The sequence below is a fragment of the Eretmochelys imbricata genome, chromosome 10 (genome assembly GCF_965152235.1).
Source record: "Eretmochelys imbricata isolate rEreImb1 chromosome 10, rEreImb1.hap1, whole genome shotgun sequence".
Classification (NCBI taxonomy): Eukaryota; Metazoa; Chordata; order Testudines; family Cheloniidae; genus Eretmochelys; species Eretmochelys imbricata.
This window is the reverse complement of record NC_135581.1, coordinates 33,137,246-33,162,246: the sequence shown is the minus strand read 5'-3', so window position 1 is coordinate 33,162,246 and position 25,001 is coordinate 33,137,246. Positions and strand designations below refer to the sequence as shown.

Here is a 25,001-nt window from a genome sequence, read left to right as displayed (position 1 = left end):
AGTGTCTACAGCTTCCACCTGCTTTGCATGAATTATTTTTGCCTTGGCTGACAATTTTCAGGAGGAAGTGCCAAAAACAATCCAGGGAACATAAATCAGTGTTTCAGAGATTTCTTCAACAGCAGCAGTTATTTTAGACTTCTTTCTGGATTCATTTCAATTCTGAAGACAGTTGCAATGGGCAGAAAGGCACCATTAGTTAAGATAACGAAAAACAGATTTACAAGTTAAACATCTGGTGTCAGGTTCCAAATATTCTTGGGGAAAGCTTTTCTGGAAGCTTCTTGTCAACGTTATCAGTAAAGAAATCGTTTCCCTCTCCAAAGCAACAAGGTAGGGATTACAAATCCATTTGCAAGAATAAAGGAATTCTTAATACCTAGAGGGAGTTCACCCTGTGTTTAGCTGGCTGAGCAGGAAGGAGATGGAATGGAGTCTCTACTAGTCAAGAATGGCAGTAGTTGAAACTTTTTACATCCAAACAAAATACTGAAGGCATGCTGTTCTCTACCAGACATGCTTGCCTTTGACACTTTTTCCAAAGCCTGTTTAAAAGAGCTCCTATCTGTCCTTCAGCATCTCTGATCTTCAGAACAGATGAGATCTGACTGAGAAAGTCCTCCATTTTATTAGTGGCACCTCTCCGACCTTGGTGGCCATGTTATGCAGACTTCATCTCAATAATCCTCCCTTCTACCTCTGCTTCTTTTCTTCACAGTCCCCCAGGAGAGACACATTTACTTGAAGGTTCCTTTTACCACCAGATTTTACCAGAATCTGGGCCCCATTAATCCGCTTGGATATTAAGAGGCAGCAATTAAAAAAACAGTTACTCCAGTCTGTGGTTATAAACACATTCCGGCTCTTCAGAAAGAAATCTACCAATTGGGATTTGTTTTAATTTGGTTTCAGATGGTGCTCACCCATTGTGCTAGGCAGTGTACAGAAATGCAGAAAGAATGATTCCCTGTCCCAAAGAGTTTATAATCTCTTAAGACAATATAGGGGAAATTCAGTACATGGTGGAGAGCCAAGCATACCAAGGCCAAATTCCCAATTTCGTACAGGAGAGCTTGGGCCCAATTCTCGGTTTCCCTACATTGTGTTTAGTCATTGGTACCCGTATCAAGATGGGGTCAGGTTCTGTCAAATCACAATGACAGCACTTGATGCCACTTTGCAGTATAAATTACAGTAATGTCAAGCTCCTTGTCTCTAGGTCTGAAGGCCAACTCTCTGTGCCGGCATACTTTGACAATATCAAATATTTCGGGTGTGAACAAACCAAGACTAATCTCCTCTCCACGTCAGGCAATTTCTGAGGAGAAAAATTAATAAGCCTTAGAAGGCAGTATGGAGTAATCCCCTGAACTCTCCACCCGGATCTGAGTGCCTTAACAAAACTTTCTCTTGGACCTCTTCACCAAAAGTCTTCGTCCTCTCAGCAATGCAGATTTTTAAACTGGGTGGTGGTTTTCCTACACCCAACATTCATTCCTAAGGTTAACGCATATTTTTCACTGCTCTCAGGAGGAAGTCCTCCTTCCCTTCCTCCCCCCTTTTTGTTAAGGCTATGTTCATCCAAAATAAAGTCTGGTATATTTTGGATGTGCAAAGAGCACTCCATAATTATTTCAGGGTGTTTCAGAAAATCTCCTCCTTTCTTCTCCTGTCAATCCACTGCTGAGAGCAAAACAAGGCATCAGAATAATCTGTTTCTGGGTGACTGAAACTGTGCATCAGGAAAGTGTATCAGTGTTCCAAAATCAGTTATAGCCCATCAGACCAGGACTGTTTCTAAATTCTGATCAGAAAATTCTTTTGCCACTTATCAAGCCATCTGGTCATTTGTCCATATTATAGACAGTACAACTTGGACATAGTTTTCTGCAGATTTTGGTCCCTCCCTGCAGTTTTCTTTGCTCTAAAAATCTCAGTAGGGGTAACAGACATGGCTGTATTTGGTGTGTGGGCGGGGGGAATTGTTCTTAACTGATTATCTTTTCTTTGACTAGCCAGGTGCTCTATTCCATTCCTCATTAAAGTTATTGTTTTGTTAATCAGTTATGGCCAAATTGCCTTCTCTGCCCAGTAGAAAGATACCTTTCACAGGGTAGGATTGTTAATCTGCAGTCATGAAGTTAATAAATACGTTGAAATTCTGGAAATAGTCTCTGGCAAGATTTCAAGAAAGGCAAAGCCAAACTGTCCTAGTGACTCAGATCTAGTTCTGCCTCCAATCTGCACAGCAGAATGAAAAACCCACATTAGAAATAATGAACCTGATTGTTTGGTGATGAGAAATTATTTGATAATGACAAAATTCTGTCTTAAAGCATATAGAATAGAGCAGTTTTAATATCTGAGGGAAATTCTTTTCTTTGTATTTTAACTGTGTTTGGGGTTGTTGTTTCTTTTAAAACAGTCTTTAAACCTGAAGAGCTGCGCCAGGCTCTCATGCCTACCCTTGAAGCATTGTACCGGCAGGACCCAGAGTCCCTTCCTTTCAGACAGCCTGTGGATCCTCAGCTCCTAGGGATTCCAGTGAGTTAGCATTAAAAGCCTTTGTGGTATATGTATATATGCATGTATGATATTTCATAATTCTTATTTTTGTAAACTTATTTGGCCTAATATCTTTGTGCTTGTTCAAGTTGTATATGGCCATGGGAACATCATCTGTGTGCCCTTAAAGATTTCTCTCCTTGAGTTCCAATTAAGAGTTAAGAATGAATGTCTGAATTCCCATGGGAACCAGAATGTAGAAGTTACTCTTCTTCGAGTAGTGACCTTATGGGTGCTCCACTTCAGGTGCAGATGGGCCTCTCAAGCCCCTTGATTGGAGACGTTCCATTAGCAGTGTATGTTTGGCCCCCACCTGCACTCTATACAATCTCGGGCTACCCATCGAGGATATATAGGGCTGCACAGATGAACTATCCTCAGTTCCTTCTTTACCGCCTTGAGCCGAGATGGAGCTCTAGCGTGTCTGCCTCATCCATTCTTCAGCGTGTTCTACCGTTGTTCTTTCAGTAAGTTTAGTGTTTCTAGTTAGTGTTACTTCCTTTAGTATAGAATTAGTTAGATGATGAGAGGATTGACTTTTTCCTCTCCCTTTTTCAGATACTACCTCTCTTGTCAGGAGGCTATGCCGGTCAGTAACGGTCACCCTAAGTGCATCTGCTGCTTGGGAGAGTTCCGTATCTAGCAGAAGTGTAACTTTTGCTTAGCTCTCAAGTCTAGAGTATGAAAGAATTGAGAGACCAAACTATGACTTCTGATGATGGAGCATTCCCTCCCTTTCACCTGCTTTCAAGTCATGTCAGGAGACACGTATTTCCCCCCTCCCCATGTACATCTGTTTCCAGACAGATCCAGTGCCCCTCCGACCTCAGCCCAGGTCTCCCATAAGAAGGGGAAAACTTTGGAGGACTTGGAAGGCTCCAAAGAAGAGGAGCTCAGTCTCCCACTGCAAGGAGCCAGCTCCCAAAGGCCCCAATTGCATGCTAAGTCTGTGGTGCTGAAGGCCTTGACCCCTTGGCTTGGTACCGTGGAGGCAAAAGGCTCTTCCTCCACTACTGGTGGGGCCGGGAGATCCTCGAGCACTTTGGAGAAGCATGGCTCTGGCAGGTCCCCCAGTACCATCTGTGAAGAACAGGGAGGTGAAGCTTAGGATGCACACTCCTTTAGAATGGCACTGTCTGTCAGACTTACCATTTCATCAGTACCGGGCTAATCAAAGCATCAGACGCTTTCAGCTTCAGCACCGTGTTCCAAATTGACAGTACCGTCCACCTCAGCTGCTGCAGAGTATCGATCCACTCAGTACCATAGGCATTTACTTCAGGAACTTGTCTGTTTTAGATGAGCCAGAGTCTCCACTAGTTCTGGGTACCAAACAACTTGGTACCAAGATCCCGGTCTCCAGATTAACGTTGTTTCCCAGTACCACAAGACTCTCCACCTTTTTCTGCTGCTGTCCCACCATTGAAGGAGATTGAGGATGAAGTTAGACATTGTCAGTCTCCCCTGTCAGTGTAGGGTTCCACTCAGCATCCATACAGGAACCTGTATCCTCATCCATGACAGGGAAGGTGGGATCAGTTCTGGGCACCATCTACTCTCTGGATGCCCTATTTGGATAGAGAAAGAACAGAGGGCGGTTTGCCTGTGCAGCCCCATGTACTCTGTGTGTGACGCACGGTTGTGTAGAACACACGTGCAGGCGGGACAGACGCTGCTAAATCTCCGATCAATGGATCAAGAGGTGCACGCACACCTGAAGCAGAGCACCCATCACGCATTTCAAAGAACTATAGTTCTGCACAGGGTGAGTAACCTTTCCTTTCTTTCTTAAACAAAATTATCCTGTGTATGGTATCTGTTTTAAACACTGATTATTTTTTCTTCTGAAGACCTTCAGTCATCATTTGGATCTAGGAAAATGAAAGTTATAGCAGAGTAATTTTAGGAATGTGTTCAGATTTTATAGCACAATAAGATTTTTGCTGTTTTATAGTCACAGAATAAGACTGTAGCATAAAATCATGCCTTAAAAGCTGCATTTTGCATCCGTCCAGTACTGTAGAGTGAGGCCAGGTCTACACTAAAAAGTTAGGTTGACCCAGCTATGCCACTCAGTGGTGTGAAAAATCCAGACCCTGAGCGACATAGTTAAGCTGATATGACCCCTGTTGTAGACAGTGCTAGGTCGACAATAATTCTTCTGTTGACCTAGCTACTGCCTCTTGGGTAAGTGGATTAACTGCAGCAACGGGAGAGCCATCTTGTTGCTCTAGTGAGTGTCTACAATTAAGTCTTACATCAGTGCAATTGTGTTCCTGTAGCAGTTAAAGTGTAAACATAGCCTAAGTAGATGATGGCCTGATCGGATGGCCATCTGGAATGTAGACCAGTTGTTACAAGGCTGATGATGATTTTTAATAACATACTTTCTCCGCGTCCTCTAGTAACTCTACACGCTTTGCAGAGTGCCTTACAACAAAATAAGAACGCATGCAATATAATAAAAAATCAACTTCTTAGAGTACAGCCACGCAGAAACAAGTGAAAGGGCCATGTTTGAAAGAAGAGGTAATAAGTATAGGGTCAATAATGGTCATTCAACAAACACCTTTGAATGTGGGTGGATGAAGCTTCCAAGTGTTCTGTTTTCTGTTTAAGTGGAGCCAGCATAAGGGTATTTCATGGGGGAGCAAGTTTTGCACAGTAAACCAACACAGGAAAAATGTGATCATCTGCTGCCTTAGGTTCTGTGGTGGAAACTAAACAGTGTGTTGAATGCGTGCAGGTTCCCATCAGTTCAAGACTAGCAAAATAACTTTCAAATATTGCTACTCCGAGTACCCATCACAGAACTTGACTTGTGAATTTGCCCATAGTGTAGTTTGAGCTTTTTATGACAGTGAAACTTGGTGACTTACTGATCTTCTTTGGATCTTGGTTTTTATATTTTTGTTTTTAAATCTGTTTCCCAAAATTCGAAGTTCCTTTGAGAGCTATTAAAAGTTTGAACAACTTTAACAAAACAAGCACAGCAGTTTCTCTCAAACTTGGTCTGTTTTGAACTCCTTAAAGCATCCTTTAACTTGGCCTATGGATTCCAATTTTTAAGACTCAAGTAAAGACATTTGAAAGAAGCAACAGAAATGTTATAGATCATGGATAAAATTTTCAAAAGCACCTCAGTAACTTAGGAGCCAAGTTCTGTTGTCTTACAATGAAACTTTGGATGCGAAGTCATTTGGGCAATTTTGAAAATTTTACCCAATGTCCATTATGGGTTCGGTTCATCTCTATGTAGGGGGTCATTCTGCACAAGGCCCAAATCCCATTTAAACTCCAGGTAAGCCTCAAAATAGACTGTTTTGCACACATTCGTGGAGACGTTAAATCCTTTTGGATGTGTTCAAAATAGTAGGCACTAGAAGTGCATCTTAAAAATAATGGATGCTATTTCTTGTATTTTGAAGGATTACTTTGACATTGTGAAGAATCCTATGGACCTTTCCACCATTAAACGTAAATTGGATACTGGGCAGTACCAAGAGCCGTGGCAGTATGTGGATGACATCTGGCTAATGTTTAACAATGCCTGGCTTTACAATCGCAAGACTTCCAGGGTCTATACGTTTTGCACTAAACTTGCAGAGGTCTTTGAACAAGAGATTGACCCTGTCATGCAGTCACTTGGATACTGTTGTGGACGCAAGGTATATTTTTCAAGTTTATTATTGCTGAAAAACTAAGTAGTTTGACAAAGAAGGTTAAAAAAAAATCTCCTTTAGATACTTATTTTGAATAAAATTAAACTACTAGTTGGAATGGCTAGAAAAAATCAGACTGTTATGTCAACATAGTAAGGAAGTGGAAAATATCTAAAGGATTCTAGCCAAATTTCTTTCTATCACTGGGGAGATATCATTTTCAATATGAAGTGTTGAAATATTTTGCTGTTATACACAATCCCATATATCTTGCACCTTCTTATCCAGATACAGGGTCAGATCCTGAGCTGGAGTAAGCCATTTTGGCTCCATTGAAGTCAAGGGAGCTGAGCTGTTTTATTCCAGCTAAGGATCTATCCACATCAATCCATATCCACTTGAATCTAATAAACACATCTCAGTATATTACAGTATACTTTTATAGCACGTTCACTACGTTGCATATTCACAATGTAAAACACACTTTAAAGTTTTTTCGCCTTTGTTTTGCAGTATGAGTTTTCTCCGCAGACCTTGTGCTGCTATGGAAAGGAGCTGTGTACTATTCCCCGTGATGCTGCCTATTACAGTTACCAGAATAGGTAAGTCTCAAATTCCTGCATTAGCCGAGGAAACGAGATCCAGTGAGTGACAAAACAAGTTTGTCTTTTTGTAGCCTTGCACATACTAAGCAGAATGATGATTAACATCTCGTTTCCTTTATTTCTCTAATAAATCAGCAGAAAATAAGCCTATTGATTGTCCTTCTGTGTGCAACCCTCTTGCAGATAAACCCTTTGGTTTTTTACATTGCAGCTTACAGTTCATGGTATTTATATGCTTGTCAGTTTATAGATTCTACACGGCACCACTTAACTAAAGTTGTTTGTATTTTTCCATTAAATCTGAAGCATGACTTAAAAAAAAAAAGGCAACTCAGGAGAACATATCTTTTGCCTTGAGAGAGTTCTGAATAAAAATGTGCAGACGTATCTTCAACTCACTGTCAGAAAGATATCAACTTAAAGGTTTATGTTGGAAAGAAAATGACTTTGTGCATCACGCCAGTTAAATTGCATCTGGTATTTTTAATATGTTGGTGCACAAAATTAGAACCTGGAGAACTTATTAGTAAAACAAAACTTCTTAATTCAACTCAGTTTCATGAAGAAGTCTTCGTAATCTAAACAAAATTGAAACTGTAGTATTGCATATTCATAGTAACTATGCAAATGAAACGTAAAAGGTTTTGTTTGAGAGTTCATGATAGGTTTGACTTCCGTAATAACTTCCAGGATCCCATGAGGAGCTGGGAGGAAAAATAAAGTTACTATTTAAAATTTAGTCCTCTGGTTAATAGAGGGAAGAATATATGATTCCATCCATGTTGGTGTTCTGTTTTATTAAACAATGTTTGGAATTAATTTAAACATCAAAATGACACAGCTCTATCATTTTTCTGATATTTTTATCTCCCCCCACTCTTAGAAAATGCATCTATAGCAATTAAGTTCATCTTCTATTTAGTGTACTTTAATTCATCAGTGCTGTGTGAGTAACATCCATTAAAAGAAGAAAGAAAAGTTAGCTTTTAGCTTCTTTTAAAAAAGGCTACTAAATGTAAATTAGCTGTGGCTCTAAAAAACTATAGGAGGAGACATTTTTCAAGTTACAATGTAAAACATTTTCTTGCCAGAGATTTGACAAAGTTTGAGCCATGCCAACTTGGAGGTATACTGCAGATTGCCTTTTAACTTAAGTTATGAAGTAAACGTTGACAGCTACCACTTTTAAATTTGATCTCTCTGCACTAAGAAAATCATGTTGGCACTTTACAAAACTGTAGCATCCAACACAGATGAAGCAGTTCAGTCTTACAGACTAGATGAGGCAAAACTATGTTTTATTTTTATTCCTAAATTGCACTACTGTCTCATAGTCTGCAGGGCTGTAGCACAATTCGGAATACACTCAAAACACCAAACCATATTTAACTGTCTGGCACTTTCATTTAGTAACCTGGTTATACAATACAGTTGATTTTTTTCATTGTGTAGACATGTGACTCTTAGGGAGGAGTGGATAATGTGGCATCTTTTTATGGGGCATTTTATGTATTAGTCGTTTATATGATGTCCTCAGGTGTATCTCATAGTAATGATATTATACAAGATCTTTCCATGATGGACACATTATAAATGTGTGCAGTAATGATTCACTAGTTTATTACTAAATACTTTGTTACTTTTTTAACAAAAATGGATTATGTGTCTGAAACACTTAAAAAAGATAAGGGATAAAAGAGTTATTTGGTTCAGATGTCAAGGATTTATGACGGTGAAGGAGCTGTTCACAGAAGCTTTAATTTAGTAAAACAGGGAAGTAGATTATGGATTGGGCCTTACTGATCCTATGATGTTCAGTCATCATTCATGTGTAGCAACTTTACCTGAAGACTTGCCTTGTAGATAGGTCATGTGGATTTGTTTCTTCTGACTTTATTTCAAAATTTTAAAAACATATAAAAGTACTGCAAGGCATGCAGCTCAACTGGTGGTGTTTTGCACTGACACGCACTGATGTAAAAAGTGTGTGTGTTTTTTCACACAATTGCTAAGAGAGGAGAGAACTCATTTGTAAATACAAGATCTTGGGATAAGAATTTCAAACTGATCAGACATTTCCTTCTGATTAAACATCCAGATATTTGAATGTCCTTTTTAAATAATGTTTCTTTTTTTCAAGAGGTGATAGATCACTAGGATTGTTCTTTTAAATGCAAATTCAGTTGTTAGAATGCCAGATATATGGGATTGATAGAGCATGGATACCTTCATTTGGGGTGGGGTGGCAAGATTTTATTTGTTGACTAAGAAGTATAGTGCAGTCTCATTTCACTAGTAATTAAACAGATGCATAGTGAGCGACGGTCTCTCTTCCAAAGAAGTTCCAATCTAAATAGACAAAAGAGACATGGTGGGAGAGGAAACAGGCATAGGGAGGGAATGGGACTTGTCCAGAGTCACACAGTGGGTCAGGGTAGGTCTACACTGCAAATAAAAACCTGAGGCTGCTCTGTGCCAGCTGACTTGGGCCCCGGGGTTCGGGCTGCCGCCCGAGCTCTGGGATCCTCCCACCTTGCAGAGTCCTGGAGTCTGGAAGTCTACGCTGCTGTTAAATTGCCCCTTAACCTGAGCCCCACAAGCCCTAGTCAGTTGGCACAGGCCAGCTGCGGGTGTCTAATTGTAGTGTAAACATACCCTCAGTGACAGAGCAGGGTGTTTTGAACCCAGATCTGCAGAGTCCCAGTCCACGGGGGACTGTGTTCTGGTTGAATGAACAGCAGTTCAGTTAGTTTCTTTTCCTAACAGAATACAAGTATGTACCAAGTTATGGAAAGCCTATATTCTGCTGTGCTTATTCACAGAAACAATTTCCTTGTTTAATTCCCTTACCAAAATCCTAGCTTTTACCTAACCAAATAGTAAATTAGCATGAAACAAATTGTATGTGTCTAGCAAATCCGCAATAGGCTAAATATCCTTGTTTTTCAACTTGTGTAGTAGACATCGTTATTGGGGATTGTATAACAGTGTTATCTGAAGCCAGCATATCACAGATTAACTAAATCCTGACAAAGAATGCTCAGGCATTGTGAAACTCAGGCATTTCAGTTAAATAATGGCTAAAAAGTAATAAATCAATAGGAGAATTTGGTCTTCATCTAGTTAGTTCAAACTTGAGCTTTAAACTAAAGGAAATACATTAATTGTTCTGGAAAATATGCTTCATATTTGGGTACAGATTTGAAACTTGATATTATATACACGATCAGTTGCAATGGGCAATTATTTACTTAAAGTATATATGAAGGAAAATTATCTAATTTCAGTCTGGAACTTTGAACCATTAGAGATATGTATGCAAAGATGTTTGAACCTTTCCTTGATCTGAGCCACTGAAACATAGTGCTATCTTTAATAAGAGGGATTCACAGTTATCTAAACAGTCTGCATTTGAAAAGCTTTTCATTTTCAATGTGTTACAAGAACCACATGGTTGTTTTTGTATGACTGGAGTAACCACAGTATTGTGGTGTTGCTGTAGATTTTAATCTTATAATATTGACTGCATGCATGCAAAATTGTTATGGAAAACTCTGAAAGCTACAGGCAAGTCTCATTTCTTCTGTGCAATTCCGTATTCATCATTATATATCTATAAATAGAATATCATCTGGGCGATCTGATTGTATAGACCTTCAGAGCTTTTAGGTATCATTGTATTTCAGTTTTTTTGATTTCTCATTTTAATTATTTCATGGGACTTAGTCCCTGTGAGTTGTTAATTCTGCAGGGGGCTGTGAGCTCTGGTCCTGATCCAGCAAAACGCTGCAGCATGTGCTTCTCTTCATGCATATGCACATAAGTGCTTTGCTAGATTGGGGCAGGAGTGCTCACCATCTTGCAAAATAGAATCTGTAATGGTCACAATATGAATAATGGATCGACTAGCCCTAGAGACTAATTGAATCAGTAAAATGTTAATTTGTATAATATTGCCTTCACTATTTGATTTAAGTAACATGCAATCTAGGAGTCGATCGTGATTACTTATTGCTCAGTCTCATAAGTGTTTTCAGAGACTATAAACTTAATCTGAAAGTATATCAGAATTAACAATTTCCAAAACCATTTGAATGCAAAAAAATTCAGTGGAGCCATGACCATTGATTTCTCTAGTTATAGCAGTACCTATTTGGCCTAGGTGTTCAATTTGACTCTGAAAATGAGCAGCCTTACTATGAAGAAAAGAAGGGAGTTTGCTGTATCTGAGAAAATGTTAATATGTACACTCACACACACCAGTATTTATTCTGGCCAAAGTATCCGAAATAGGCAGAATTCAGAAACAAAGTTAGTAGAAGTAGGGTATGTGCAATTAGTACTCTCTGCCAAAATGCTCTTTTGCTTAATTTATAAAATGTCTATTGTCTATCTCAATCCCCTACAACCAAAAGGTAACAAGTTAGATCTTCTGCCCCCTCTGCATCATTCTGGCAGCTCCAAAGTCCTACCTTCATTTAGAAAAAAAGCATATTTTTAACTTGTGTTAAAGTAATTCATGTTAACTAATGCACATAAAATCCTAGTGAGGACAAGACAGTTGCAGTTTTAACTCATGTTAGCTAGTTGAGGTAAACTCTGGGAGAAAGTGTAGGCTCCAAGATTTGGGACCTTCAGATAGCTCTTTTGCAGCTCCCTTCCTCAGCTGCATCCAATGGTTATTGGGCACCACTGAGGAATTAATTTCAATTTGTTTGAATTTGGGTTGTTTTACAAATGCTTTAAAATTTACAACTTACTAGTAACATAACGGTTAGTGCCAGTCACAAGAAGAAAGTTCCGCTCAATACATTTCAGTAAGAGCCTGCAAATGACTTTGCTATCTCCATGAAAATACAGCATCAGGAAGCTGTCACCTGGATTACAGTAGTGGGAGAGGGGAGGTATTTGAATGAATGAAGGGGCAAGCAACCCTATTTATTTCCATCCCATACATTGTTGGTTCAGTGTGGCATTCTGAGTCCTATTCTGATGCCTTTTATGCTCATCACTTTTACCTATAGATCTGGTGCTGAGTAGTAAAACTGCATTTCACTGTTCTGCCATTGCTGCTTATACTCTCTTCTCGCTCTTAAACCTTCATACAGCTTTTTTTACTTTGATGATCCCGTGTGGCCAGTTTTACTTTCTATGGTTGTGGCCTATATTTGTTAACTTTGTTCCTGTTTTAAGTCATACCCTTTCCAAACATTTAGGGTTGTTTTTTTTTTTTTCCTGTTGTATTCTTTACAATTCTGACAACTTTGGTTCCAGTTCATCTGCTACAAAAAAATCTGTGTAACTAGATTTTTTTTTTCAAATGCAGATTGTATCTTTAGTCTCATTTACTCAACTTGGTTTACTAAATCACAGCAGTGTTTTTGCTGAGTGTCATGGATTGGCTGACGGTTGGTCTAGTGACCCAAAATTGCAACCTGCTTTACATTCAGTTTGCAAAGCTTCATTGCAGATCTTTAATGTACTACTTTAAATATATTGTATGTATGTACAATATATAAAAAGTTGTTCACATAGATACATATATTACTTATATTTATATATAAATGGCTGGAAACTCTGACCCATAAGTGCATTTCTGTTAAATGTTTGTCTAGAGTATGGATTTGGTTTCATTTGCAGTAATATACAGTTAGCTGAGCAGTTGGTCACATTTCATTTTATAAACCAAATAACTTTTGAATTTAGATAAGCTATTACCAGCAGGACAGTGGGGTGGGAGGAGGTATTGTTTCATATTCTCTGTGTATATATAAAGTCTGCTGCAGTTTCCACGGTATGCATCTGATGAAGTGAGCTGTAGCTCACGAAAGCTCATGCTCAAATAAATTGGTTAGTCTCTAAGGTGCCACAAGTACTCCTTTTCTTTTTGCGAATACAGACTAACACGGCTGTTACTCTGAAACCTGTAACATTTTTATAGATTTTTCAACATTAGGATTATTTCTGCCTTTGCAGTTTTACTAATACATCACTGAGTGCTTTTGGCATATCTTCCCTTTTTTTTGTTACTCTCTGTGAAAATATTTTTCAGGCTTTTTGACAGGGTGTTCTTTTCCAAGGAAACTCAGTAATTCTTACGCCTGAAATTATACAGCATTTTCTCTAACGAATGAAAATCAAATCCAAATTCTTAAATTTGAAGGATATACGAATGTAGCACTTAACAACTACTTATAAATGATTCCAAAATTTTGAATTTGATTGACAACCTATTATTTGTTAGTACAGATGGCCTGTAGTGTATAAAATGAGACCAAATGCTAATCTGTGCTTTGCCTTGGCTTTCTGCTCTGTGTTGTCTTGGTGTTTGCATCTTACCTCTTATGTCTGTGCTGTTTGTTCCCTTCCCTGTTCTCTAATCCTGCCCTTCCCTTCCCTCTGTTCCTTTTCATTGTCCACACTGACCCATCAATCAACCAACAACGCCCCCCACTTTCGTCGTGATGATCTGCCCTGCTCTGATTGATGGCTCCGTTGTGTGGGTGGCTGTGTAATATGATGGACCAGTTCACCCAAATATGGCCTTCTTGCTGACAGGTATCACTTCTGTGAGAAGTGTTTCACTGAAATCCAGGGGGAGAATGTTACCCTGGGTGATGACCCTTCCCAGCCACAAACGTAAGTAATCATGATTCTTCTTAATGCTACATTTAAAATAACGGAAAAGAATTGTTTTGGTTGTCTGAAATTGACCATTTGCTGCTTTTAGGGTAAATTAAGGGAAGGTGTATAGTTTCTTACTAGGAGAAGGTTTATATGGGTACAGGTGACTTACTGTTGTTACAGTGTCAGACGATTATCAATATTCTCTGTCTTCATTTCTTCTATTTGCCACACTCCTTGATAGCTGCCCATGTGCTGTTGATTTCAGAGACAGCAGACACTAAAAAGTGTAAACAGAAAGCAAATTTTAATGATTCATTGATTATTTGCATCTGCTAGTGAAACAGGGCAATACTGCTGGAAAGCCTGATCGGTTGCCTTCTTGAAGCACTCATTTCATGAATGAATGCTGTAGCTTGTTTTCAGCCTGACAGACTGGCTTGAAATGAGGTGCAACAAGGCTTACAGTCAAGACCGGCTATTTTTGGAGAGGGCTTCTTTACTTACTGCAATTTTCCTAGGTTTTTTTGCATCTTGTATTGGATCTTACATTGAGTATATTTGTGTAGTAATCATAGTGCTTTTAGCTTACTACACAATTAACTAGTTTTGCTAACTGTGAAAAAAATACATGTTAAAATAAAAATGAGTGGAATTGCTTTGTCTAAACAAAACTGAATTCCCCTGGTGTGCTTTCTTCTTCAGACTTGAGATTTCAATCATTTGCTGCAATTCAAGTAATCGTGATAAGGTCTTAGCTTCATCTGATGTAATTCTGGCAATAGGAAAATTTCATTTTACTCTTTCTCTTTAGAACAATCTCAAAAGATCAGTTTGAAAAGAAGAAAAATGATACACTAGATCCAGAGCCGTAAGTATTAGGTCGTCTTTTTTTATTAAAAAAGTTAACATGACTTTCTGATAATCACTGTGTAGTTGTTACAGCTACTACTTCCTTCTGTGGCCATTATTTCAGAAACGGGAAACTATATAGCCAGAGCAGTCCCCTTCCCCATCTCCACCCAAATAGGTAGCAAAATCTTTACATAGAGTTCTTAGCCCTTTGTATGGCAACTTTTAAACATATTATATTTGGGGTAAAATGTGCCTTTAATATTTTGCACTTCAAGAGAACTTTTCATTAAAATGGGGTTGCAACCCACTTTGGGGTCCCGACCCACAGTTTGAGAACTGCGTGTTAGGTTGGCAGTAAGCTTGAGCAACTTTACTCAACCTGTGTTTGCAACAGTTAGTTGAAAACTTAAATAGATGGAGGTCATAGAATACCTGTTTTTTGCAAGCAGAATTCCGTACTGCAGTCAATAGGAAATTTAGCTTAAATATGGATGACCGGTAGGACCCAGGGAAAGGGTCTAGAAAGTAAGAGTTTGGACAAAGGACCATTCTCGTTCTCTTTTGGGCCCACAACATTTTGACAGTTCCTTGTTAACTTAAGTGTATTATACACATTTTTAGATCTTAAATATAATGGCAGAATATATCCAGTTCCATTTTGGTGTGGAAGTATTTTTCATTGGTCTATAAATTTTCCTTAATGAGGTTACTAGCAAGGTAAATATATTTCATTGATACCCATCCACATAATCTTGTTTTATTGTTGAAAGGTAGCCCTGTGGAGAATTACCTGCCTAACAAGCATTGACCTGGTTTTTGTCATTTCATACTCTTTATCTCTTAGGAAATTAAGGTAGCTTTTTTTTTCCCCTTTTTCTTCCAAGCTTTGTTGATTGCAAAGAATGTGGTCGGAAGATGCACCAGATTTGTGTGCTACATTATGATATTATTTGGCCTTCAGGGTAAGTAGCCTTAGATAGGTTTTAGCCTTTCTTCTGCAATTATAATGAAACTCTTAACTGTATAGATCCTGTTGAGCTGTTGATTTACACACAATAATTCTCTTTCAGGGACCACATATAAAGAGACAAACCACCCGTAAATGAATTTTTAATTTGGTTGTTAGTGGCTCCTTTGCATATTCAAGCTAAAATATGTAGGGAGAAACTTGTCTACAAACATTGTTTCCTCTTTCTGAATTACTTACTGTTTGTAAAAGTTGGATAATGGTAGGGGATAAATATTAAAAGAAAGATAAAATGAATGTGCAGTATTAGTTACTCATTTGGTGGAATGAGTAAAGCAACTCTAAAGCATCTAACATTTTCTGAACTTGATGTACTTAAATTGTTTCTAATCCATATTAAATGATGAGACAGTAGTTTGGGATGCAAGTCATTTTTTTTCTGACTGCTACTATTAAAAGTGTTTTAATGGTGGATTAAGCTAGCTGGGGCTGTTTATACTAAATTATCAGCAAAAATTTGTTGTTTTACAGCTTTGTCTGTGACAATTGTCTGAAGAAAACTGGTAGAACACGTAAAGAGAACAAATTCAGTGCTAAGAGTAAGTTTGTGTGGTTTTTCTGTTCATACATTTTAGAATTTCTTCAACCTTTATCTTGCCTGTGCTCCTGCCCCAGTACCTTCCATTCCAAATCCCAGTATATGTTAGGCTTGCAGAGGAGATCTCCCCTACCACTGGTGCAGCTTCACTAATGCTAGCAATATTAGGAGTACTAGTGCAACAGTGGCTGCCGTTATTTTACTCAGTGTCATGTAGACCTGCTTTTCACAGGTCTCGATCATCAGTGCCTGTGCCCCGGAGTTGCACCATGGACAGTGCACTGGTGAGAGATTTCTCAAAGGCTAGTGTATGCAGAATTCAATGAACAGCACAGAACTCACTGTTAAGTGGAAGTGATTATATTGGATGGTGCTGAGAGCTGAACGTCTGATTTTGAGCAATTGGGTTTTTTTGCAACATATATATGTATTTCTAATTCTGAGGTATAAAATAAAGCAGAAACTCAAAACTAAACACATAGATGACTGATTAAACTTAAACTAGTTTCCATGTAGCCTTAAAACAGAAATAAATGTCTGACATTTCTGTGCTTGGCAATCAACAAGATTTAAAATATATAAGTTGTGCAGACTCATACTGTGGTAGTCCATGCACTTGCGGTGTAATTCAGGAATGTTAAATGATCAGTTGTTTCCTTTTACAGCTCTCTCTGCTTTTTGAATTAGTATAAAGTAATAGAAATTCTCAGTTTTAATAGACATCATATTTAGTTGTCACGTTTTATGTCTAGAGCTTTTTAAATACATTCTAATTTCAAATTTTTGTCAAGCTGTAGTTGAAATATTAATTAAAAAACGAAAGCTTTTAGGCACTTAGGGCAAAATGTTCAATCTGCTGTGCTAATCTTTATTGCAGATTGTGTACACGTTAACTCCACAGAACACCAAGTGATGTCAATAAAAGTTCCATGTACAGTACAAGTGCTGAATATACAATAAGGACCAGCACTGCAGAATATGGCATTCATCGTGTAGAGAGGAAAAACAAATTAAACATTAGACACCTAGGAAATTCAGAGTTAATTTAAACAAATCCAAACATTGGGAAGTATGGAAAGGCATGCAGACAACCTTAATTTATTCCACTGTGGTGATGCCAGCCTCCAAACTTTCCTCCTTTGTTCTTTTCATATTTGAGGCCATTATTTTGAACACTATAGTTTTGTAATTAAGGGTTTGCAGAGTAAGCAAACACCCGACGTTGTATGAAGTGGTATTTTTGGATGAAGGACATTTTTGAAGAGGTTTAAGAAATTCACAGACTGGAGCAAACATCTCTTCAGTTTGTAAAAGCCAGCGTATTGATCCGGTGATCACAACTCACTGTACTCCCATCTTCCCTTTGTTATCTTTGTTCGTAGAGGCAGTCCATGGTAGCGGAAATGTTAAAGATTGAGAAGACAATGCACTTGTACAGCTTGCACAGACTTTTGTATATAAGTTGTAACTGTTCTTTGTCAACACACTCATTTTCGCTTTTTTCATGTATGTGCCATACATTCATGAGCTAGTCTTGGGAGATGTGTGTAAGTAGATGCAATAAATCTTATTTACTGATATTTTTATAATTGGTGGCACATGGAGTTCTGGGGTGGGATTTTCAAAATTTTCATTGGCCTAACTTGGCTTTTATTTGGGGGGAGGGATAGCTCAGTGGTTTGAGCGTTGGCCTGCTAAACCCAGGGTTGTGAGTTCAATCCTTGAGGGGGCCATTTAGGGATCTGGGGCAAAAATTGGGGATTGGTCCTGCTTTGAGCAGGGGGTTGGACTAGATGACCTCCTGAGCTCCCTTCCAACCCTGATATTCTATGATTCTATGATTCAATGGCAAGTTTTACCATTTACAGTAGTGGGAGCTGTTAAGCCAGTGCTGCGTGCTTTTGAAAATCCAACGCATAATGACTATTATGGAATGATGGCCTTTAGTATTCTGTTTGTCTACTCCGGATTTTATTAAGCACAATTTTATTCTCTGGACATTTTATGACTGTACAAACCCCAGCCATTATAAGATTAAGAATAATGTATTCTGGTGTTTGTGGTTGCTGTTGAGACTAACCTGTTATGGGTGGGTAAGGTTTTAGCGTTTATTCCTGTTCGCCTCCCTCAGGACATCACTACAGAGGCAGAGTTAAGATTGTCTGAGTGCATTTCTGTACTTGGAAATGTTTGGTTTCTTTTAAGTTTATTCATAACTTTGCGTTTCCTGGGTTTTACGTGTGTGTGTGTGAGAGACTGTATTCTTGTAAGTTTTTTTACCCTTAGGTTACTATGCATTACTACCAGCTTAACTTTTTAAGTGGGATTTTCCTTGGTTTTTGTTACATTTTTGAAGTATACGTGTTTCCTGGGCACCACGCTGGAGGGGAACTGCTTCATTCCCTGGGACTCCCTGCATGCCTCCCGGGGGAGGGTGTGTCTTGAAGTGGTGAGAGGACTCCCCCACACTTCTTCTTTTGCCCCAACCCAGCAAGCCTTCTACTAGTCTCTTCTTCTGTTTGACAGGTGCAGTTAGGCTAATAATCATCTTTGACAAGCCAAAGTTCCCCTCTTTGATTCCTACCACTTGTTGTGCCTAATTTCCCTGTATTGCCCTCTTCAGTCCTCACATCTCACCTCCTCACACTTGCCCCTTTTCTTTCCTTCTCTGATCCAAGAGGATTTCTTTAGCCCTCCAGTGACATCAAAAATAGTAATAAACAGGCATGACACCTCCCAGCAAGATGAAACTGGATTGTCTTATTTGATCCCTTCTTACTCTCCATAAGAGTTAAGGTTTCTAAATAATTTGTCTGTAGAAGGTGTTCTAAGGATTAAAAATACCTAATTCATGAATTCACAAAGAGTTGCATCTGTGTGTGAAGTTTAGAATTCTTAAAACCTACCATAACCTAAAACACATGGGCCAAAAAAGCACAAGATGCTAGGGGACAATATAAAACACAGATATTTTTATAAAGTGGCATATAAAGATCTTTAATCCTGCACATTCCTCCTGATTTAATTTCTTACTCTATTTTAAGCATTCCAATTTGCAAAAAAAAAAAATTAATTGCTCCAATAAAAAGTTAGAAGTACACTGAAAGTAGGGCTAAATTAAACCTTAATTATGGAATTGTTACTAGGATAAAATTAACCCCACCACAGAGGCACTTGCAAGGTTCTTTGCATCACTTAAGTCCTTAATACGAGGCATTGTCACAGAAAGTCCAACTGCAAGTGGGTGGCTTTTCAGAGGTCCTGGCCAGTATAATGTGTAGCAAGAATATTGTGTGGAATCCAGTGGGGCTGGAACTAGGGATGCTTGAAATAGTAATAACAAACACCAAATACATGGTTTCCATCATCAGCACCCAAACTGTAAAAATTGTTCTAGCACCCTTGAATACCTACAAAAGCTGCAATGATGGCATAGGAAGAAACATCATGCTTCCATTCATATTTTATTGGGCCCAGGGTTCCCAATAGCATTACTTAAAAGTGTAGAGGGAGAGAGCACGGAAGTATATCTAATGAAAATACTATCTTAAAAATTAACTAAAAAGAATTTTCCGTTTAAAAAAGTTAAAATAGAAAAAGAAAATAATTTCTTTAGATTTAAAGTGTAAAAAAGGAATAATTTAAACTGTGAAAAATAACTAACTTCTACAGTTACTTAGCACATATGAGGTCCAGACTTTTTCTCCTGTCTCTCGGCTGGGGATATTAACTACATAAAGATTGCATGAAAAGAAATACATATTAAAGGAAAAGCAAGCTCTAAGTAACCAGAAATGAACAAGAAAGATTGTAATTGAGAGGGGAATGTATTTTGTTCTTCAGAAGTCACAGGTTCTAGCAGTTCAAAAGGTTTTTATTGTGGTTTAAATCTGGAACATACTCCTATGTTTGGGAATTTATAAACAGATATTTGACACTTTATAGTTCACCATTTAAACTACATTAACTTGTAAAGTAGTGAATTACAAGTTATATTTACCACTCAGACCTAAACAGAGCTTCATATGTCTACATGCTGAAAAGATCTCATAAATGTCTGATTTTATGTGCTGTATAGTATGCTATGTTACCAAGGCACAGTGTCCTAAACAGCCTGATTTACTTGATTTTTGTGGCATTGTCTGACTGCTGGTATTTTAATAGTAGGTAAAGAAAGACAAATCCTGTGTAAAATCAGACTTCAAATTAAATTTGTACGGTGATGGTAGTAGTTTATTATATAAAAATACAATTTTTATATATAATCTTATTTTTAAGTTAATAATGTCTCTTCTCTGTGGCTGTTTTTTGCATTGGTTCCATGACAAATATTTGCTTAAACCAAAGGTTTTCAAACTCCCTTAGAGAATGGATCATATTTTAATAGCTATTTTGCATTTAATTTAATATAAGTTTTGTCGGGGGGGGGGAGAATAATTTTTACAGTTTCATTTTGTTCTTCAGTTCATCTTCTCCACTCCACTGTTTTGTTCCTCTCTCCTTTCCCTGCTCTCTTGTAAATATTGCCTGGCCATCTGGTTTCCTCCTTCCCTTGATGTTACTCTCCTGCTGGTAGCCCCCAGAGGTGACTGGCAATCCTAGCACACTGGTGGCTTCGGTTCCTAAGAGCAGCTTCAGCTTCCCTTCTTTCTCCCCCTTCCCCCAATTTGTTTTAGTAGTGGCCCCTTCTAGAGATGTAGAAACAAGGATGAGAAGTCAGTTCTAGGTAGACCACAGGTTAAGAACCACTAGCTTCAACAACAAAATTTGCAAATAGTGTAAAAGAGAAGAGCTTTAAAAATGCATTTTCCCATAGAAAGCTTTTCTGGGCAATTGCTGTCAACTTCTCCAATATCCAAGCTTCTTTTCTTTCTTTAATTTCAAACATTCCTGGTTTGCAAAGATAAACTTCCAAATATAAATCTAATTTAACCGTTACAGTGTCGTCTTCCTAAATATGTAGAGAGATGGCTCCAGTATCTCTGTTGCTGCTCAGAGCTCTGGTCAGTTTTTACTCTGCTGCAGTTTGGCAATCTTGTCAGTGTTCACTATGCCTGTTCAGAATCATTTGGTCATCTGAAAAACTGACAAGACTCAGGTCAGTTTTAGTTTGCTACTTGGGAGCATTATGACCAGCAAGGGAGGAAAGACCTGGAACTGTGCAGTGGGGAGACTTGTAAACTGACTAGGGAAGAGTGGACACTTCCCCATTCAGCACCTAGAAAACTTAAGGGAAGGACCGTGTAGCAGAGACCAACTTTCCCTCACAGCAGGCATTTGGCTAGTAGAAGGTAGAGGAATGAAGATCCCGTGCCATCATCACAGCAAACAGGAGGCTCTGAGGAAGAGACCAGAGAGAGAGTGTGCCACTTCTGCTTTAGGTTGAGCATTTCAGATTTGTCAGACACCAACTAGCAGGAAAAGATGGAGATCCCGAACAGCAGTGTGCATGCTTTTTTCCAGTGACTGGTTGGCTTCTCTGTGGCAAAGGGTTGGAGCGGGGAGTGAAGGCTCCGGCTGGAGGTTTGGGCTCTGGGTCACACACAGCTCCACTCCTCCAGCCCAGCGAAGTTTGGGGGAAAGGGCTGGAGAGCTCAAACACAGCTGCAAGCGCCTCCCCCGTGGGCACAGGGAGCGGAAGACAGATCCTTTCCCATGCAAAGTTTCCCACTTTGCCAGCAGTCCATGGAGCTGGAGGTGCCCGCAGTGGTGTGGGGGGTCTGTGCGAGGGGCCTGGGGCAGCGTGACACTCCATCCTGTGGGGCGCAGCAGGGTCATGGGGCAGAGGCTCAAGCACCTCTCCCGCTAACTGAGTCGCTCATTAAACTCACCAGGTGAGTTGGCTGCGGCACAATGGGCAGGGGGCGCCCCTGCTTGGCTCGGGGTTTTAATTCCTCTCCACTGCATATGACCCGGCCCTAGGAGCTCCGGCTGGGCTTGGGGAGGGGCACCTCTCCCCACCTGACTGGCCTGTGATAGCCTGCTGCATGGCCACATGACTGAGAGGGAACTTAGCCCAAAGGTAGCCCAAGCTCTCAGGGTAGTAGGTGCCAGATATGTTTTTCAAGCTTTAGTAAGGATTGTCTTGAAAATAAGTTTAAAACTCCTTCTGTAGCTTTTTATAGTAACTGTATGAACTGCAGCCTAGAGCCAAAAATATAGTAGCTTGTTAAGAGAGAATATTAACATATTTTTAGAGCAGTCAAAATGCTTGGCTCTTAAGGATTGTATTTTAGGGTTAATGCTTGGGTTGGCATGGATGTTGGTAATCTCTTGCAAGCATAATTATATTCTTGCTCTATACATCTGTTCATTTGGCCTTCTCCTTAGTTTCCATGACTTACTGTGCAATAGCACAGAGTGATGAAATGACTTTGAAGGGAAGTGGGAATCACTTGGTAGAATTACCCACTGAAAGATGTTAAAATGAGGACAAAATCATTAGAATTCATTACAACTGCTAGCTAAAAATATGCTGGATGCAATTACTAGTTTCATATAATGGAACTATGCTCCTTTTTCTATGTTCTTAAGATAGAAACATTGCCAAAATTAAATACCACTTTTAACAATGATCTGCAGGTGTAAACTTCAAAGCCCAATCTACTGTAATATGATGTGTGGAATGTCCCACGTCATCATTCAGCGTATTAGTGTTAAAAGTGGGAATGATACAGTTTTCCATTGATCAAGTTCCTCTGCAGTCAGCATGCAGTCTCCCATGTAGTGACACTCCAGAGTGTGCTCTGCTGATGTCCTAACCACAGAATTCCACTAGATTGTGGAGTTAGATTATCGAGGTGTTAAGGAAGGGGTATGCTTAGGGTTAATTTTTATATTGAGATTTTTAATACATTGTATATTTTTATATATTGTCATACGAAATAAAATCTTAGAATGTAAGCTCTGTAGGTAGGAATGGTGTTGTCTTTTGCGTCATTACAACTGTCAGTGCACTCTTGGGTTTTAAAGTAATCTTCAGGTGGGTATTCAGTTCCACTACTATGTGAACACCCCAGGTGGTCAGTTATAAGAGACAACAGTCTTGCCTCCTGGCTAGATGGCAACTGATTAAGGTTTTGGCATGGAAATTTTTAGTACATTTCATTGCAGAGGTGAGGGGGGAAAAGAAGATAAGTAATGAAAGGGTCACCAGTTAATGTCGTTTTTGCTACATAAATGAGTATCATAGGGGTGTTGAATGATGAGGCTGTTTCAGGAGGTGGGGTGGGGGGAGATTGGAGAGTAAGCCCACCCTGTACTCATCCCATAGACTCCTGTCCCTCAGAGTTGGACCCAGCTCCAGGCATTGCAAACTGGCATACGGGGTTGCAGCACACTCAGATTTGGCTTGTCCACCCCTCTGTAGGTGGAGATGGAAGGGTGGACAGGCCAAACATGAGTAGCACTGTGACCTTGTGTCCAGGTCACACCACCACTTGTTCTGGGGGCCTAATCAAATGTGTTTTTACAGTCATTTTTCCAAGATTTCACTGACTTTATTTAAATTCACATTTCCGTGACCTCTGTGACAAATCACATAGCCCTACGACTGATGAATAGTAGCTGCGGGGGACTGTAAGTTAAATGTAGCAGGGTAAAATGGGTGACCATGAGAATGCATAAGTGAATTATGCCACCACCTTGATTTTAGATAGGGAGGAAATATGCTGGTGAGACTAGAATAATTAAATACATTTTGCCAAGTAGTAATTTGTATGTAAAATTGTATAAATGATTTAAAAAGCAGTAGCAATAAGCCCTACAACATAAGGTACTTTCATTTTCACAATTTAAATGACAAGGGTTATTTTTCTTTAAAAGTAAAGTTTTGAAAGACTTTATATTTTGAATGTATTAAAAATTGTATCTTTTTGTCTGTAGTGTACTTTTTTCATGAATAATTTTTAAATGTTATGTAAAAAGAAAAACGGGATTAGTGGAGCAGGGATATACAGGATGTGGACTTGAACCTTTAGGGGCTTCTTTGCCTGTGCAAATAACTATTAAAGCTCAATATGTACATTTTTATAATTATGTAGATTACTCAGACTGAAACCTCTGTTTTAAAAACAGTGAAATCTCCACTGAAGTCAGGAGGCTTTTCATTTCTGTTGACTTGCTTTGCTTCAAAAGGTGTGGCTGGGAGCCAGATTTATAAACTGATGTAATCTCTGTCAAGCAGCCAAATGAGTGTTTTTCTTACAAGAAAAATTTTGCAGTATTTAAAAAATCTCCCACAAATTTTAAATTACCGTAAAAGCCTCCTTTGTTAGCGCATTTACAAAGTGTTTTTTCCACTGTGGTGTGGTTAGCCTGCCTATAAGAGTTGTGTAAATTTAACTTTCGCTAGGAAGGTGACTTTTTATTTTGGCTGTAGAAGGTAACTCTAATTCTCATGCAATAGTAAAGAAAATTGAAAGCACTATGACTGCATCCTAGGAGCAGTGAGTCAGAAAGATCTCTGACACTGTGATTCAATCTAAACTATGCTTCAGTTTCCCCAAACTTTTTATCACTACTTACTTGGTCTTTGATATTTTTCCCCCTTAGGGCTTCAAACTACCCGTTTAGGAAATCATTTGGAAGATAGAGTAAACAAGTTTTTGCGGCGACAGAATCATCCTGAAGCTGGGGAAGTCTTTGTCAGAGTCGTAGCCAGTTCAGATAAGACAGTCGAAGTAAAACCAGGAATGAAATCCAGGTTAGTCCTCTCTTTTATTATGGTAGCATTTTGATGTATATTTCTTGTGTAACTTTTTGCCTACCTAGGTATAGTAGAACCTCACTAGTCTGCACTGGTTTGGAGATGCTTTGTAAATTATCAGAGTTTGGGAATTGGCAAGCAAGTGAACAAACATAATGAAGTCAATACACCATAAAATGTACTTTAATTTATTTTGGGAGTTGTATTTTAACTTTTAAGTTACTTATGACACCGCTATATTCTGTAGTGTATTTTATAAAAATAATGCGACCGTAGATTATGCAACATTGAGGTCTTTTATTACTATTAAATCTAGAAGAGATGAGGAAAAAATCACTATTTTTGTGCAGATTGTAGGATGTGCAATTTAGTACAGTGCAGATTAATAAAGTTCTACTCTAGTAACATTTCATTAATT

General features: G+C 38.8%; 1 protein-coding gene across 1 annotated transcript in view; it reads left to right on the top strand.

The window, feature by feature from the left end:
* Positions 1–25,001, top strand: part of LOC144270752 (CREB-binding protein-like) — a 153,471-nt gene that overhangs the window by 109,328 nt on the left and 19,142 nt on the right. Inside the window, 8 exon segments of the mRNA XM_077827416.1 lie at positions 2,426–2,544; positions 5,994–6,233; positions 6,741–6,829; positions 13,391–13,471; positions 14,271–14,327; positions 15,196–15,273; positions 15,810–15,877; positions 24,430–24,580. Coding sequence (XP_077683542.1) covers positions 2,426–2,544; positions 5,994–6,233; positions 6,741–6,829; positions 13,391–13,471; positions 14,271–14,327; positions 15,196–15,273; positions 15,810–15,877; positions 24,430–24,580 — 883 coding nt within the window.